Source organism: Bubalus bubalis, chromosome 20, assembly GCF_019923935.1.
Source record: "Bubalus bubalis isolate 160015118507 breed Murrah chromosome 20, NDDB_SH_1, whole genome shotgun sequence".
NCBI classification, from domain to species: domain Eukaryota; kingdom Metazoa; phylum Chordata; class Mammalia; order Artiodactyla; family Bovidae; genus Bubalus; species Bubalus bubalis.
Genome location: NC_059176.1, coordinates 2,041,630 through 2,058,640, shown reverse-complemented (window position 1 = coordinate 2,058,640; position 17,011 = coordinate 2,041,630). Strand labels below are relative to the sequence as shown.

At 49.9% G+C, this 17,011-nt stretch overlaps 1 protein-coding gene across 7 annotated transcripts in view; it reads left to right on the top strand.

Annotated features, from left to right (window-relative positions):
• The window catches only part of TDRD9 (tudor domain containing 9), a 111,944-nt gene that overhangs the window by 18,817 nt on the left and 76,116 nt on the right, over positions 1-17,011 (top strand). For 6 of the 7 annotated variants that reach the window (XM_025271108.2, XM_044932824.1, XM_025271109.2 and 3 more), the window contains exons 3-7: positions 6,580-6,677; positions 8,157-8,378; positions 8,889-9,011; positions 13,473-13,553; positions 16,691-16,855. In XM_025271108.2, coding sequence (XP_025126893.1) covers positions 6,580-6,677; positions 8,157-8,378; positions 8,889-9,011; positions 13,473-13,553; positions 16,691-16,855 — 689 coding nt within the window. The remainder of the gene's footprint in view (positions 1-6,579; positions 6,678-8,156; positions 8,379-8,888; positions 9,012-13,472; positions 13,554-16,690; positions 16,856-17,011) is intronic. The other variant, XM_044932825.1, reaches the window with a different exon arrangement.

Here is a 17,011-nt window from a genome sequence, read left to right as displayed (position 1 = left end):
AAGCAATAGATTAGATTTTGCAAAAGAAACTACTAGAAGGCATAGCAATAGAGACTATGAAACGCTGGGCTGGAAGAAGTGCAAGCTAGAATCAAGATTGTTGGGAGAAATATCAATAACCTCAGATATGCAGATAACACCACCCTTATGGCAGAAAATGGAGAGGAACTAAAAAGCCTCTTGATGAAAGTGAAAGAGGAGAGTGAAAAAGTTGGCTTAAAGCTCAACATTCAGAAAATGAACATCATGGTATCTGGTCCCATCACTTCATGGCAAATAGATGGGGAAACAGTGGAAACAGTGTCAGACTTTATTTTTGGGGGGCTCCAAAATCACTACAGATGGTGACTGCAGCCATGAAATTAAAAGATGCTTACTCCTTGGAAGGAAAGTTATGACCAACCTAGACAGCATATTAAAAAGTACCCAGCAAAAATATTTTTCAAAAATGAAAGTCAAAGAGTATTTCAGATGCATGACAGATAAACAAATTTATCTACTCACATGTAGAAATTTAATGATGTTCATTAGCCTATAAATGTGAGTTTTCTGTTTTATTTTTAAAAATCATCTGTATCATTAAACAGTTAAAAAATTATTATAGTTTTAAGAATAACTGTATTAAAACAAAATTTTAAAGAATACATAAATGTGTAAAAACAAAATTTTAAAGAATACACTCCTCCTCCCATGGGTGCAGCTGTTCAGAGTTTACATTAAGCTCGTCACTTTCTGTGAGAGTGCACTCTTTTTCTGCGTGGGTTTTCTTGTTAGCATTAGGCCTGATTCATATGGTAGAAGTAAGATTTTATTCTTTTGCTTTGCAAACGCTTATCCCTCACAAGCTTCCTACCGGCCAGCCAGGAAGTTCTACACCCTTCCCTTCTGCCTTGTGTGCTCATGCTCTGATGTAGAGATAGAAGCTGGGATTCGAGTCATGTTTTCCTTTTCAGCCTTTTTGAAAATTTCAGCATACAGCCCATATATAAAAGTATATCAGTCCTTTTAACGGTCTTCATTTGGACTTCTTGATAATATAAAATACTGATACCTTTCATCAATTCTGAAACATTCTGAGCTGTTATCTCGGCGACCCCCACCCTCGTTCAGTTTGCATTTTTCATTTTTTGGTCGCCCTGCTGTCTGCTGGTTACTTTCTCCTTGTTGGTCTTTCTCCTGAGGCAGAAGCAGCTGTGAGTTCTTTGTTTCCGCCTCTGTGTCCCTGCCTGGTTAGAGACTTTGCCCTGGTGTTTTCCTCTCTCTCACCAAACTTTTGGATTTTTAAAGATGGTGTTTGTATATTTAATCTGGCATCTTTAGTTGTCCTAAGGGGGAATATTTGTCTGAACAATGCAGTACCTTATTACCAGAAGTGATCGTTCAAAGTGATCATGTGTGTCCTTTGATCTGATGTTTACTTGTGCTAAGAAAAGCACAACGCCGTACATGTAAGAACAGCCATTGTGACATTGCTTATGTACGGGGCGCCTTTCGAGTCTCTTCAGTGTCAGTGAACAGAAGACTGGCGATTTTTAAAATATTTATTTATTTTTTTAATTGAAGGATAATTGCTTTACAGAATTTTGTTATGAATCAGCCGTAGGTGAGGACTGGTGATTTGACCTGTGTAAGGGAGTTTGCAGACGTTGCTAGAAGCCCGCCACAGCTGTGTGTTACGTGGACAGACGGCCGTCGTCGTCGTCTCATGGGGAGGTGTGTTAGTTTTAAGACGGTGCTTGGTACCAGGGCCCTTCCCGTTGCCCCTGCGTACTCAGCGCCTGGCACGCACCTGCTGGCCCCAGTGCGGAAGCCACTAGACTGCAGAGGGATGCCTGCGAGTCCCAATGTCTGCTCTTGGAACTTTTGATTCGGGTTCATATTTGAAACTATTTGCAATCTCTGTCCGTGGCACCTTCAATATATTTGGAAATTTTCACTAGGGAGTCATACAGCTTTGGCTGCACTTGGAAGATTCACTCCAAGACCAGTGTTTATCAAGATGTGAGCCAGGGACCGTGGGGAGCAGTGACAGCAGAAGTTGAAAAGGCCTGGCCTCTGCTTTTAGAGAGGCCATCATGTGACCACACAGTTACACGAAGCGGGGCTTTAGAGGTGAATGCTCTGGAACGTAGCTCTCTGCGGACCTGGGACAAGGATTGTGACTTGAGCTGGGGTTCAGGAAAGTCATAATCGGGACTGGAGCTGAAGGATGAGTAGAAGTTTTAGAAGTTACCTAGGCAGCATGGGGATCAGGGAGAGGGCAATGTGTGCCAAGGGCTGTAACGGGGGAGAGTCTGAGGCTCCAACTTGGAAGCACGCAAGGCGCTCATTCGTGTCTGACTCTTTGTGCCCCATGGACTGTACAGTCCGTGGAGTTCTCCAGGTCAGAAGACTGGAGTGGGTAGCCTTTCCCTTCTCCAGGGGATCTTCCCAACCCAGGGACTGAACCCAGGCCTCCCGCATTGCAGGCGGATTCTGTACCAGGTGAGCCACCAGGGAAGCCACCAGCCCTGGGAGAGGGCCGGCATTGCTGGGTGTGGGGGGCCTGGGCGGGGGCAGTGGGGGACTGAGTCACAGCCCTCCCGAGAGGCCCACGCCTTCATCTTCAGAGCGGTGGTGCCTGTGCTGCGTCCAGGGTAGAAGGAGCTTTGCAGCTCCAACGACGTTAAGGAGCTTGAGGTGGGGGTGCTGCCGGGTGGGCCCGGTGTAAGCACAGGGCTCTTCCCAGAGTCAGTAGTGGATGTGACCGCAGGCGCCATGGGCTGCGTGATTCGAGTAAGGGGCAGGGAGCCAGGGGACGCAGGCCCTCCGGAAGCTGAAAAGGTGTGGGGACGGTCCTCCCCAGAGCCTGCAGAAGGAGCCAGCCAGACTGCTGTGGGCCTCGGATGCTCAGAGCTGTGGGAGAGGCAAGGTGTGCGGTGTGAGTGCGAGGCTCAGGGTCCTTGTCGCAGGAGCGGGGAAGCTGAGCGCGTTCGTGGGGGAGATGCAGCTGCTGGCGAGGCCAGCCTGGGGCGGAGAACTCTGGTCCTAGTGCTCAGAGCAGCGGTGGGCTGAAGGTTCTAGGTTTATCCTGGGTGAGTCTGAGGGGAGGAGTGTCGAGTGAGGAGTGTTTTGAGGAGACCACTCTGCTCATACCGGAGGGACTGGATCGGAGGGGCTGGTGTGGACCTGAGAAGTCCAGGCAGCACTGGCTGGTGATGGTGGGGAGCGGGGAGCGGGGAGCGGGTCCGGGGCCAGCCGGGCGGGACTCGGGGCATGGGGACGGGGCCGTGGCGCGTGGCGGGGCTCACACTCGGGCTTCTGAAGTGTGGCAGTGCCTGTGAGGGCAGAGAGGCGGTTCTCTCGGGTGTGTGTGCGTGCGTGCGCGCGTGTGTGTGCGTGCCTGTGTGCACAGCGCACACACGGCGCACAGCAGCTTCTATCCCTGTTCTGTCTGTCTGTCTGCATTAAAACCATAAGATCGCGCCAGTACCCCTGATTCTGGTCCAGCACCAAGGTTTCAGAGTGAGCATTTTGTCATGTCCAGATACAGAGTACTTTTGCTTTTGGTGTGATGTGGGTGGTATTTCTTCTATATAACTCTTCTTAAAAATTATTTCTAAGTAGAAATCCAAGAACGCACATTCACTAAATTTCTGTGAGTAACATTAGAATTATTTTGCATAATTAAAGGTAAATCATTTTTTCAAAGTTGGCATTTAATAGCATTTCTGAACAGCCTGCTTCCAGACTGTGGCCCTGCCGGGTTCTGCGGTCTTCACACAGCAGCTTTGAACTCGTCCTGAGCTGTGTCTGTAGTTGTGACGGAAGGTCATAGCACGGCCTCCCTCTTGCTCGGTGATATTTCTGTTGGTGATTTCCATCCCTCTCAGAACTTTTCTTCTGGGTTTAAAAGAATGCCCTTTATGGAGTTCTTAATAACTGAAGAAGGAAACAGTCAAATTAAGTTTAATTTTGTATTTGGAATACCAGCCCTTACTTGGAGAAAGTGATATGTGGTTATTTGTTTTGAAGATTGAATTTCATGGTTAAATCAGTAGTGTAGTGATTGAGCTTCTTTTTTACAGTGTGCAGCGTGTAATAGATTTTTCGATAAAATCCTCATGCCCATTGTATACTATTTGGAGCCCTGAACTGCTGAATTTTGGGGTTAGATTTTAGATTTGGTTGATGCGAAAAGAACGGGGTGACTTGGTAAAGAGAAACTAGCAATTTTCATGGTTTCCTGTTTTTTCCAGTTCAAGTGAAATGCTTTAATGTTAATAACCTAGAATAAAGAGAAAACAGGAAAATAAAAACAGCGAATTTTGAGCGGGGTGTGTCCTGCATCACTTTTGAGTGCAGGCTTGGCTGTGCGCAGTTGGCGCCTCGCCCTGGCTGGCCGCGTCCTTTCTCCGAGCGCGGCTCGCGGTGATGGCCTGGGCCCCGCCTCTGGCTGGGCTGCGCACGCGCAGATGCCCGAGGTGCGCCGCCGGGACCTCTCTTGGTTCCCGGTCCTCCCTCTGGCGGTGGACGCGGAGGCTGGACTCGACTCGTGCTGGGTCGGCCCCAGCCAGTGACCTGAAAACGTCAGCCCGTGTTTCGTGTTAAACAGAGGAAGGGCTGCGGTTTAGACAATACAATTAGGCCTTTCGGAATTTTTTCTTGTAGCATTTCTGTCTTCAAGTAGCAGCCTTCAAAATGCATGTCATCAAGAAGTGTGGGTCACGTTAGTGTGGTTAACGTGATGGCTGGTTCAGCGGCTCCGGGAGCCGCGGCTCCGGTCTCTGAGCAAGAAGCACGGCTGCCAGCCTTTGGTCCCTGTGGCGAGCCCGTGTCGCATCGTGGCCCTGGCAAGCCCGGGCGCTCAAGGTGTCCCTCCCTCTGTCACCACGTCCCTACGCCGTCTTTCGGGGCTCCCTCGGCTGTGGAGCCTCAGCCCTTCCGTTTGTGCTGGAAAGGCCGATTCTTGATGGATAAGCCTGCCGGCCCCAAGAGAGGGAAGGGCCAGATGTTTTCCCTATTTAGGCTTGCATTATCTCAGTTCTTGCATTTGTAGAGCGGTCTGGGTACCCAGCCATCATTTTTAGAATTCCAAATAATTTAATAAAATGTTGGAACCATTTATAAATTAGGAACTGTTCACACTCTGAATTTTGCTCAGTGTTTTGAAGATAGCGTGGTTAATTTAAAGGCTTTTTAGCTGAGTGCTTCTAGAAGGGGTGAGACTGGGAGGAAGTGCACCAGTGAAAGTATGGGACAGCGGCACAGACCGTGACTTGTAAAAGCCTCGAGGGGGAAGGGGAGGAGAGAGGGATGAGAGGGGCTGGGAAGCGCAGGCTTCTGAGAGCAGCGTCAGCAGTGAGGTGGCTAGACGGTCAGAAAGCTGTCCGGGGCAGGACTTGGAGAACAGCCTCCTGAAGTCAGTGCCTGGCTTCCTGGGAGGAAAGAGGAGCTGGCTCCTTTGCTCTTCAGGTTCGGAACAAGTTGTTGGTTCAACTGCAGGAAAATAGCCATGTTGTAATTATATAGCTAGGCCAGTTTTGAAACTGAGGGTATGTGTAGGGGAACATGTAGGAGAACAAAAGAGAAGCAGGGACACGTGTGTGTCGGGCAGGAACAGCGGCGGCCGGGCAGAGGGAGAGACGGGGCAGAGCAGCACAGGTCTGGGAGGAGCAGCAGAGAAGGACCCAGGAGGGCCAGCCCCGTGCTGAGGCTGGGAGAGACAGGGACGCTCCAGAGTTTACTTTGGAAATAAAATTATTTCCCAATATAAGTTTGTATGCTGAGACTTTTGATGATTGTCAATTTGTCAAGAATTTGTGGCATTGCCGGAGAGGAGCGTGTATATTTACAAGAGAACATTCACTGGGCTTCCCTGGTGGCTCAGGGCTAAAGAATCCACCTGCCACGCAGGAGACCCCGGTTCCACCCCTGGGTCGAGAAGATCCCCTGGAGGAGGGCATGGCAACCCGCTCCAGTATTCTTGCCTGGAGAATCCCCAGGACAGAGGAGCCTGTCAGGCTACAGTCCATGGGATCCTGAAGAGTCAGACACGACTGAGCAGCTAACACTTTTATTCATTCGTAGGACTGGGCAGAGCTCCCCTGGTGAGTCTTTGTCAGAGCAAAGGCGGTCCTCGGCCCCTCTCAGGACCCCTGCTCACAGGGTGGTGTGTGGCTGTCTACCGCCGATTTGTTCCAGTATCGAGGAGTGAACACTTAACAAACTGATGTGACTTTTCACATCAGAGTTAGTTCTTTCAGCTAGTCATTTTTGTGCTGTTTGCAAGTGATGAGCTTGGCGCTCTGCAGGCCTCTTGTCTTAGAGGTGGCACTAGCCTACAGCACGGATGGCCGCGACGGACGGGGAGGGGGCGCCCCGCTCCTGTGCGTCGCTAGTGGCGGGCGCTCCACTAGCGCCCGCCCCGTCGTCGCTGATGACCCTGCTCACAGTGTTGGCCGGTGAACGTGTGTTTGCGTGTGTGTGCAGCTTGCTCTGTGTGTGCTGTATATATAGACTAGATAAACGTGGGGTTGTTTATCTTGCCTTTTTCACATAAGAAATACCATTGTATTTGTCTGTTTGGTCTGAATCCAGGTCCAAGGCCACCTTCAGCTAGACCCAGCAACGTGGTACACATCCCAGAGACAGCCTATGAATATCCTGATTTGCCTGTAAGCCGGTGTAAGGAAGAGGTAACGGTATTTTTCTCATGATGTAGTTTTGTTGTTTGCATGCCAGTGACCCAGCCCTTGGTTTCTAGTCTGAAAGGGATGAGAGGCCAGGTGGGCAGCGGGAGGGGGCTCTGTGCAGTGACTGCGCAGAGGGCTTTCCTCCCGCCACGCGTCACTCGTTCAGCTTCCCCCGAGCTCACCTTCTCCTGTTTAATCCTTCGTCCCGTCTCCCCTGCTCTGAAGTAGATGTGAGTGGACACCTGTGGGCCCAGGGAGCTGCTGCCCTCAAGTCCCGCTGCCCAGACCTTTTTGAAAGCGGATACTGCCTGCCCCTGGCCACAGCCGCCTCTAGCATTCCACTGGGGTTCCTTTACACACTGGCTGTTTGTGTTGCCTGGTTATTGATCAGTCCTTGATACATCATTTTATGAACAATGTCAGGCAATACAGCAGGAAGATGATTGCATTTTTAATTAGTTATGTGTTACTAGACCTGGTTGGGCTTCCCAGGTGGCGCTAGTGGTAAAGAATCTGGCTGCCAATGCAGGAGATGTAAGAAACGCCCGTTTGATCTCTGGGCCTGGACGATCCCCTGGAGGACGGCCTGGCAGCCCACTGCAGTATTCTTGCCTGGAGAATCCCATGGACACAGCAGCCTGGCTGGCTACAGTCCGTGGGGTCACAAAGAGTCAAACACAACTGAAATGACTTAGCAGGGCATAAACCTGGTTAAAAGTAGATGTATTGAAATTGTAATTAACTGTACTAATGGAAGAAATGGTTATAGATGACAGTAAACTGTAAATGTTCTAAATTCATTTTTGCTTTGTCTTAGATTGAATCATGCAACTTGTGTAGAGTATATATGCTTTATTAATTTTAAGAGGCCAACATTAAAATTAATTTGCATCCCCTGACCATTTTGATGACTAGAGTGATAACTGAATGGTATTTTGGGTGGGGGTTAGGGAGGGGTGGATAACTGGATTAGCGCTGTAGCCTTGCACATACAGTCTGTGGAGCAGTGGAAGTTACTTGTTTTAAAGTGTGTCTGAAGAATTTCAAATGCGAACCGAGTGTACATTTGTTATGTGTAACAACAGCTGTGTTTTCATGTTTCTCAGTAGAATTAGATGGAGGCTCATCACACAATTTAAAAATAATAGAAATTTAGACTTAACAAGAGCTATAGAAATTCAATTTGGTGTTTTCCTTTTTATGGATGAAGAAGCTGAGACCCGGGGGGCAGTGAACTTGGCCTGGATTTCTGTAGCCATTCGTTTCTGCTCACAGTGGTCAGATCGTTTCAAGTGCAGTAACCACTACTAACCTGTGTCCCTTTTGTGAGGTTTAGGTGGTTAGGTTAAGGATTTAACTTGTAAGGGTGAAAAGAAAAGAAATCCTGAAAGTCTTCTGAGATTAAGCTTTCGGTTCATAGGTAGCACTTTGCATCATTGTTAAATCTGTGGCAGTTTTGAAGGAACTCTTGTACCATTCCAGGTCATCTCTTTGATCGAAAGCAATTCCGTGGTGATCATACACGGCGCCACGGGCAGTGGCAAGAGCACGCAGCTCCCGCAGTACGTCCTCGACCACTACCTGCAGCGCTCCACCTACTGCAACATCGTGGTCACCCAGCCGCGCAAGATCGGGGCCAGCAGCATCGCCCGCTGGATCAGCAGAGAGCGTGGCTGGGTTTTGGGTGGATTGGTGGGCTACCAGGTGAGCATCTCTCCTTGTTCATTTTGTCTTTTATGTAAGTCGATGATAGGATGTGGTTTATTTTCTGCTGGGAGAGAAGATGCAATCAGTTGCTTATGGAGCAGAATTACGGCATAATTTCGAAAATAGTGACAATCAGAAGTTCTTGAAAATAGCTTAACTTCTTTCTCAGTTGAATAGAAAAGAAGTGAGAATTCTCAGACTTATGGCTTTTATAATTTTATCTTTAATTATATCTTTATGTTGAAGAGGTCTTCATATATAGTCATCTCAACATCAAAATGATATGGGCAGTATGACTAGATAAGCCAGTCTCTCCCCTCATCACCAAAGAAGAAGAAGAAAAATCAATTTGAGAATTTGTTAGTTCAGACCCTGTGTTTTTTGCAGTATATGATAATTTTTTGTTCCCTTTCTTACCTTCATTATGAAATTAACATTGCTTTCTTTGTAGTTAAATGTAAATCATTTAAATAGAAAATTCTCTCTTTTTTCCTTCCCCAATTTTAGGTAGGGTTGGAAAAAATAGCGACAGAAGACACCAAGTTAATTTATATGACAACGGGAGTCCTGCTCCAGAAGATAGTGAGTGCCAAGAGCTTGGTGGAGTTCACACACATCTTCATTGATGAAGTAAGTGCTCTGCTCTTACGCTCTGTTTTCATTTGATGAGGACACAGTGCAAGTTACTTGTATCGGCTTATTCTACCCATGCAAGTTGATTGGCTCTTTTTATCCTTTGCTCTTACTTCCAAAACACGGGTGAGGAGGTTGAGGAGAATGCAGAGATTCCTTGTTTAGACCAGGGGTTGGCAGACTGCAGCCCTCACCCCAAATTTGGCCCATTTCTGTAAATAAAATTTTGTTGGCACACAGTTTTGCTCCATTTATGAGTGCTGTGAGGCTACTGCAGAAGAGATGGGTAGTTGGGACGGGGCCATATGTTCTGTGAAGCTGGATGTATTTGCCCTCTGGCCTTTTACAGGGAAGGCCTGCTGACCCTGGTTTGGAGTATTAGCCACATCAGACAATTAAATGAACTTTACTTGTCTGTAGGTGTTTTCAGCACCTTACAGATACTTTCCATCTAATAAAACAAGAACAATAAGAACATCTTTTAAGAAAATGAATAGATGATATTAATCTATTCACTTTTCTAAAAAAAAATCCCTAATAATGTACTGTGAACCCTTTCTTTGTGCCAGTCTTAGCTGTCTCAACTTTCCTCCGTAAGAATAGAATATTTTAATTGGTTTTAATTTGATTTGACTTTATTCTGTCTTTTAGCCGTGCCGTGGGGCTTGTGGGGAATCTTAGTTCCCCAACCAGGGATTGAACCTGTGCCCTCTGCATTGACCGTTGAGTCCTATCCACTGGACCTCCAGGGGATTCCCAATTTTGTTTATATGTTAAACAAGGGTTTTTTGAGGTGAAGTGATGTTGTGTTCAAACAGTTGTGCCACGAGCTCTGGAAGTAACTCCCCCTAGACTCTGGAGTTTTAAACCTCAGCAGTAGTTATGCCTCGAGAAGCTTCACTGGTTTCTTGAGGCCTTGGAAACAGCAGGTAAGTGGGATCTGTGGGAGGCTGTGAGGTGGCGCTGGAGCGCCTGGCGGAGGCTGGAGTGAGGTCCCTTGCGCGGCCCTCTCGGGCAGGTCTCCCCACTCTCCTGGTGTGTGTGTGATCAGCATGGAACCGAAACGTGCTGTCAGCAGGAATCATGAGTAAATAGTCTATAACAGGAATAGAGAAGGGTGCTCTTTGAGCCAAACTGACGTCGATTGCCTGGGAGACCCAGATTCATGAGGTACTTGAGTTGTGTTCTGGGCTACAAGGTGGGGGCCTGGAAAGGCAAAAAACAGAAACGTAACGCAAGCTGTTGTCAAGAGTTAGGATTGGAGCTGGGGAGAAGGAAGGGTGCTAGAGGGTGCTTGGGGTTAGACGGCTGCAGAGTTAGCGGAGACCTGAGGCCATGGGGTTGCTGCTGGCAGACAGCATCTGAGAAAGCGGGTGGAGGCCTGGAGTCTGGTACAGTCAAGGACATGCGGGTCCTTGGGGCTCCAGGGCCAGTCTGGATTCGTGTCCGCAGTGGCCACCCTGCTCCACCCTGGATGACTGAACTGCAGTTACTCCGTTTTGACTTTCAAATGCATCCTCTTTGTTAGTGGACAAAGAAGATACACAAAGCCTTTGTTCCAGGCCACAAAACACGGCTGCTCTAATTAGTGTGAAGTCCAAGCCATGTCATGTATAAGCCACAGTGACTTCCCCACACCGCAGCCTGTGAGAATTTCTTCTGTTGTTACTGCGAGTAAAGCTGAGTGGGTGCATTTCCCAGGTCGTGTCCGCCTGCTTGTTGGGCGGCACTCTCGGGTGTTTGGGACAGCGAAATGCGGGACATCTGTTGTTCTTTGCAGTACAGTGTGGTTCATACGTTCTTCACGACTTTTGGCAGTTCTGAGTGTCTTTAGGTGGTGATGAAATCAAACTTAGGCAGTGTGCCCAAAGGTGGTGTCAGTATGGTAAAGTTCACAGGAGCCGCCGTTAGTCACTGAGCCTTTCACTCAGGCTTCCAGGTGGCATGGCAAGGCTCACCCTGGGTAACCTACTCCAGAGCCTCTGCTGCTCACGCTTCTGTTTATCTCTGTAGATCCAGCATCTTTCTGACTGTGTAAGGAGGTGTTTCTGCACACGCACACCTGAGTGATGTGGGCAAGCCTGTGTGCACTGTGGTATTGGCTTCATTCTCTCCTGAAGCTGCGTGATGGTAGCTGAACACGTCAGCTGCACTCTGCGGGAACTTGCCCCCACGGGAGCATCTTGTCACTTGGTACTGTGATAACTTTGCTTAAAGAATGAACAGGTTTGGATAGGCCTGAGGTTTTATGTTTACAAAGAATATTGTTCGTGTTGTGTGGGATGATTTGAATGACAGCCAGGCGGCTGGAGATGGAATGCTGCCGCTGTTCGGTCCGTCCGACTCTGCAGCTCCATAGACTGCGGCACTCCAGGCTTTCCTGTCCTTCAGCATCTCCCAGAGTTGGCTCAAACTCATGTCCATTGAGTCGATGATGCCATCCAACCATCTCATCCTGTTATCCCCTTCTTCTGCCTTCAGTCTTTGCCAGCATCAGGGTCTTTTCCAGTGAGTTGGCTCTTTTGCATTAGGTGGCCAAAGTATTGAAGCTTCAGCATCAGTCCTTCCAGTGAATATTCAGGGTTGATTTCCTTTATGATTGACTGGTTTGATCTGCTTGCAGTCCAGGGGACTCCCAAGAGTCTTCTCCAGCACCATAGTTAGAAGGCATCAATTCTTTGGCACTCAGCCTTCTTTAAGGTCCAACTCTCATATCTGTACATGACTACTGGAAAAACCATAGCTTTGACTAGATGGACCTTTGTTGGCAAATTGATGTCTCTGCTTTTTAATACTCTGTCTAGGTTTGTCCTAGCTTTTCTTCCAAGGACCAAGCATCTTTTGATTTCATGGCTTCAGTCACCATCTGCAGTGATTTTGGAGCCCAAGAAAATAAGGTCTGTCACTGTTTCCATTTTTCCTGATTTATTTGCCATGACGTGATGGGACTGGATGTCATGATCTTCATTTTTTGAATGTTGAGTGTTAAGCAAGCTTTTTCACTCTCCTGTTTTGCCATCATCAAGAGGTTGTTTAGTTTTCCTTTCTGCCATAAGGATGGTATCATTTGCATATCTGAAGTTATTGATAATTTCTCCTGGCAGTCTTGATTCAAGCTTGTGCTTCATCCAGTCCAGCATTTCGCATAATGACTCGGCATATAAGTTAAATAAGCAGGGAATGGAATGGTCATGTCCTTAACTTCTTAGCTCTGGAAAGAGAATAAACTCACTTCAGGTGAATCATTCATTCAATAAACATCTGTAGAGTACCTGCCTCATTAGGTGCTGAGGTCATAAAGTTGGAGAAGCTGTAGTTTCTGCTCTTAACCTCTCTGCTGGGGGCACAGATGTCTGCTGAGGTGTGGTTATGTGGACGGAGGAAGGCCAGTGTTGGGGAGAGGACCCTGGGGTGGAGGGCCAAGTGGGTCCTCGGGCTGGAGGGGCAGCCCGGCCTTCAGCAGCGGGAGAAGCGGTCATGTGAAGTCTGAGCTGTGGGGGCTCGTCAGGATGGCGTGGGGGCCAGGGGCCTCGGTACTGAGGAGGGCCCCCTTGGGGCTCTTCACTGAGCCTTTTGTTTTTGCTTCTCAAGTCAAGGCAGCATGTTCGTGTTGAGGCGCTGCTCTCCACACTGAGTTTGGTGAGAGAGCGAGAGTTAGGCTGCTGAGGTGTGCGGCCAGAGGAGCAGCAGTGCAGCCTCTCGCCCTGTGGAGAAGGGGGCTCCCTCTTTGAAACTCAGGAGCTCGTCTCTCCGCGTCAGCAGAGACATGGCCCAGGGAGGAATCCCCTGTGCCCTGTGCCCGGGGCAGCCTGGCTCAGTCTGAGATGCCCCACACGTGACTCAGCCCTTGGCATTAGCTGGTGGGGGTGGGCACAGCTAGGATGGGCAGGCCCCGGGGTGGGGGGATTCGGCTGGAAGGCCGCTGTCTGAGCGGGGCTGTGTGGAGCAGTTTCCCCTGGGGCCCCGCAGCCGCATGTCCCAGATGCTCCTGCAGGGCTCCCTGCTGCCCTCTGCTCCTCCCCAGCCCTGCCCTGCCTGCTCCTGCCAAGCCAGCTCTTCCCAGGCCTCCTGTCAATTCCCGCCCTGCCAGGCAGGCGGCCTGCTGCCCCGCACCCCTGCTCCGGTCGCAGTGCAGATGGGCCCGGGGCAGGGGCCGTGGGCTGCGGGCGGCTGCTCTGTGTTGTCTCCGGGACCGGGGGCGCTGTTGGCATTGAGCGGGCGGGGCTGAGAGTGCTAGATGTGCCCCTGCCTGGATGCCAGTTGGGCCCTACTGGGAACCCTGAGGGTGGAGGGGGGACAGTGACCCACACGCCTCTCCTGCACGTCCTGGTTTGGGGGCTGAATGGCTACGTCCATCGCGGAGCCTTGACGCCGGCCCTGGGCGCGGCGGTGAGCCCCTTCCCCCTTCCGCACTGACAGGTGCCTCCCCCCGTGGGGGCCTCCCTTCTTATTTTGTAGGTACACGAGCGAACTGAAGAAATGGATTTCCTGTTGCTAGTTGTCCGCAAACTTTTAAGAACAAATTCACGTTTTGTGAAGGTAAAGTTGGTTTCATGAGTAACTGAAATATTCAGGGTTAAGATTTATCATGCAGTTTTGTTCAGTAGAAACGGTTGAAAGCAGTGACTCTTAAAATCATTGTCTCTGTAGTCCTCCAGATCTTGCTAGGAAGCTGGCCAGAGGACCTTCTCTCAGGATCAGACTGTGGAAGAGTTTTTGGTTGTTATGTTGCATTAAATTGTAAAATATTCTCCAGGCTTCAGAAAATAATGAAATGCTGGGTGTTAGAGCACAACTTTGGGCTGAATAAACACCAGAGCTCGAGGGAGTGTGACTCTGTCATCTCCGTTCTATAAGCAGCACTGAGTCGCACTGAGGTTAGTGGTTATGTGCCCTGCTTTTATAGGAGACTTATGTTGGGAGCTAACCAAAAGTCTGTGGGAATGGCCAATGTTATTTACATTTTATCTGAACAGGAAGAATGAGGACGTGAACTTGACCAGAGTAGCAGAGGGTTTATAATTATTACACAGTCTAGACACAGGTCAGCCCAGCTCTGCTATGCGGGAGTCTCCCGGAGCGGTGGTGGCTGGCACGGTCCTTCACCATGGGAAGGGCTGTGGGAGGACTTGCTGTCTCTGGAAGGCGGGCGCCCGCTAGACCGTGCGGTACCTCGTCTGCACGTGTCCCATCTCTCGGCTTAGGGAGACTTTCCTCCCTCCCCACCTTCCAGGGTGGGGACGTCAGCCTTGGGAGGGTCACAATCTCACCTGGTGGGTGCTGAGGAAGTAGAACCCAAGGTTTGCAGGAGGTTGACTTAGTGCCTAAGAGGCTTCCCCGATATCTCAGCTGATAAAGAATCCGCCTGCAATGCAGGAGACCCTGGTTCGATTCCTGGGTCCGGAAGATCCCCGGAGAAGGGATCGGCTACCCACTCCAGTATTCTGGGGCTTCCCTGGTGGCTCAGCTGGTAAAGAATCCGCCTGCAATGCAGAAGACCTGGGTTTGATTCCTGGGTTGGGAAGATTTCCTGGGGAAGGGAAAGGCTACCCACTCCAGTATTCTGGCCTGGAGAATCCCATGGACTTCGCAAAGAGTCAGACACGACTGAGAGACTCTCACTTTCCCTGCTTAAGAGGACCTTCACATGATGGAGAGAATCAACAGAAGCAGACCTTTCTCGACAGTCACTTTTTAATATAATTTTATTTATCTGTTTACGTTTGGCTGTGCTGGGCCTCCGTGGTGTGTGGCCTTTGTCTAGTTGCCACGAGAAGGGGCTGCTCTCTAGTTGCGGCATGCGGACCTCCCTGTGGTGGCGTCTCTTGTTGGGGAGTGCGGGCTCTGGGGTGCTCAGGCTTCAGTGATTGCAGTTCTGGGCTCTGGAGCACAGGCTCAGTAGTTGGGCCCACAGGCTTAGTGGCTCCACGGCATGTGGAATCTTCCTGGATCAGGGATTGAACCCCGTGTCTCCTGCATTGGCAGGCGGGTTCTTCATGACTGAGCCACCAGGGAAACCCGTGATTGTCATTTTAAGACTGATTTTTTACTGTAAGATAATAACTCGATTACAGTTTTTTTTTTTTACTTTTTAAGGGTTAAGAGTGTTGGTGAATTTAAAAAAGGCTACCACACTGTTGAAAACGGTGCTCGGAGTTTGGCGCTGGGCACATGCGCAGTGGGCACATGCGCAGTGGGCACATGCGCAGTGGGCACATGCGCAGTGGGCACATGCGCAGTGGGCACATGCGCAGTGGGCACATGCGCAGTGGGAACGGCTTGTCCGTGTCAGTGCTTTCGTGGTTTATTAAACAACATATGAAGCATGTGCTTGCTGAATATAGAGCCTGGTGATGGTGTATGTAGTTGGGCTAAGGAGCTAGAAGGCAAGTTCTGTATGGCTTTGTAGTAAGTGTTTAGAAACTCTGGAAACTTCCTCCCTTACTCCTTTTTAAAAAGAGAGCTGCCGTGGGGGCCTTAGATGCAGGAGGAGCCTGGGCAGATGGGCCTCCCGGGCCCGCTGCCGCCCCGCACCCAGCTGTCCAGAGGGCCCGGCTTTGTGCCGTCCCCCGCCTGCAGACCCTGCTGTCGCCGCTGGCTGCACAGACTCAGCCCGGGCCCCCCGGACAAGCAGGTGTCAGGGCAGGCTGCTGAGCAGAGTCTGTGGGGACGAGCGGAGAGCCGCAGGGAGGGTGCAGGGCGGGGAGGCGGGGGCAGCCTGGGCCGGCCGTGGCTGTGAGCAGTGGGCTGTGAGCCCATTTGCGCTCAGGTGGACAGAAGCCCTGGAGCGCCCCAGCCTGGCGGCTCCGGCACACGCGTTAGTCCTCTGCTGGGACAGGTGCGCCCTGGGGGCCACTCATAGCACCCACAGTGCCTCACAGAGCCTGGCTTCTGAGTGAGCTTGGTCAGTGGGGTTTTGACCTTTTGATCTGACACCAGAGGGGAAATACAGACTTTCTGTCTCCCCAGTAAATGTATTAATAATGTCTGTGTAAAGTTTTTACTTTTCTGCAAAGACTTAGGCTTCAGAAATATGGTCAGCAGACAGCTGTGTCTGCCTCCCGCTTAGCATTTTGGAGCCTGGCGGGCGGTGGAGGCCCTGCGCAGCGCTGCCGCCGTCTCCAGGGCACAGCTGGCGGGCTGCGCGTGCTGCTTCTGGCACTCACGGCTGAGTTCTTCAGGGTATCATCCCAGATTTGCTTTCTGGCAAAACTGAAACCTGCAGGGAGTCCCCGAGCCTCTGCCATCCCACTCGGTTGGGACTGGTTGCTGGGCGCCTCCCGTTTCTCCGCTTAGGATCAAGGTTTCCTGGCTCCCCTGTCCTCTTCCCCTTTGCTGCTCTGCTCCCTCAGCTTTCTGGAACACACCGTCTAGAGCTTGTTCTGTCCTAAACTAGCTCTCTGATGCAAAGTGTCCCTTTAAGTAAATGGTTGTGATTGAGCTTGATTGGAGAAGTGTAGTTTCTCACTTGATAAAGTAATTGAAGAGAAATTGTAGAAGTTGACATCTCTGAGCATTCTTAGATTGTAATAATTTGTTTTACACTGGAGATGAGTCAGAGTATTCAATTAAAGCTTTGAGAATTCCTGGAAGAAGAGAAGCCTGGCCTTCTAGCGAGCCTCCCGGTCGCCGCCGCCGTTGGCGTCACTCTGTCCTCTTGACGGTCTCTCCTCTAGGTTGTCCTCATGTCAGCCACCATCAACTGCAGAGAGCTTGCAGATTACTTTGCTGTTCCCGTTCAGAACAAGATGAGCCCAGCTTACGTTTTTGAAGTGGAAGGAAAGCCCTTCTCAATTGAGGAGTATTATCTTAACGATTTGGAGCACGTTCATCACAGCAGGGTATGTTGGAATGCGTTGTTTCTTTTACAGAGAATGTACTTTTGTATTTGATCACATCTGCATTCATCAGCTACAATTGCAAACCTCTGTTGGAGCTTAAAATTGGAGCAGGGCAATGGTATGGAATGGGCCTGGAGAAGAATAAGAGGAAGGAAA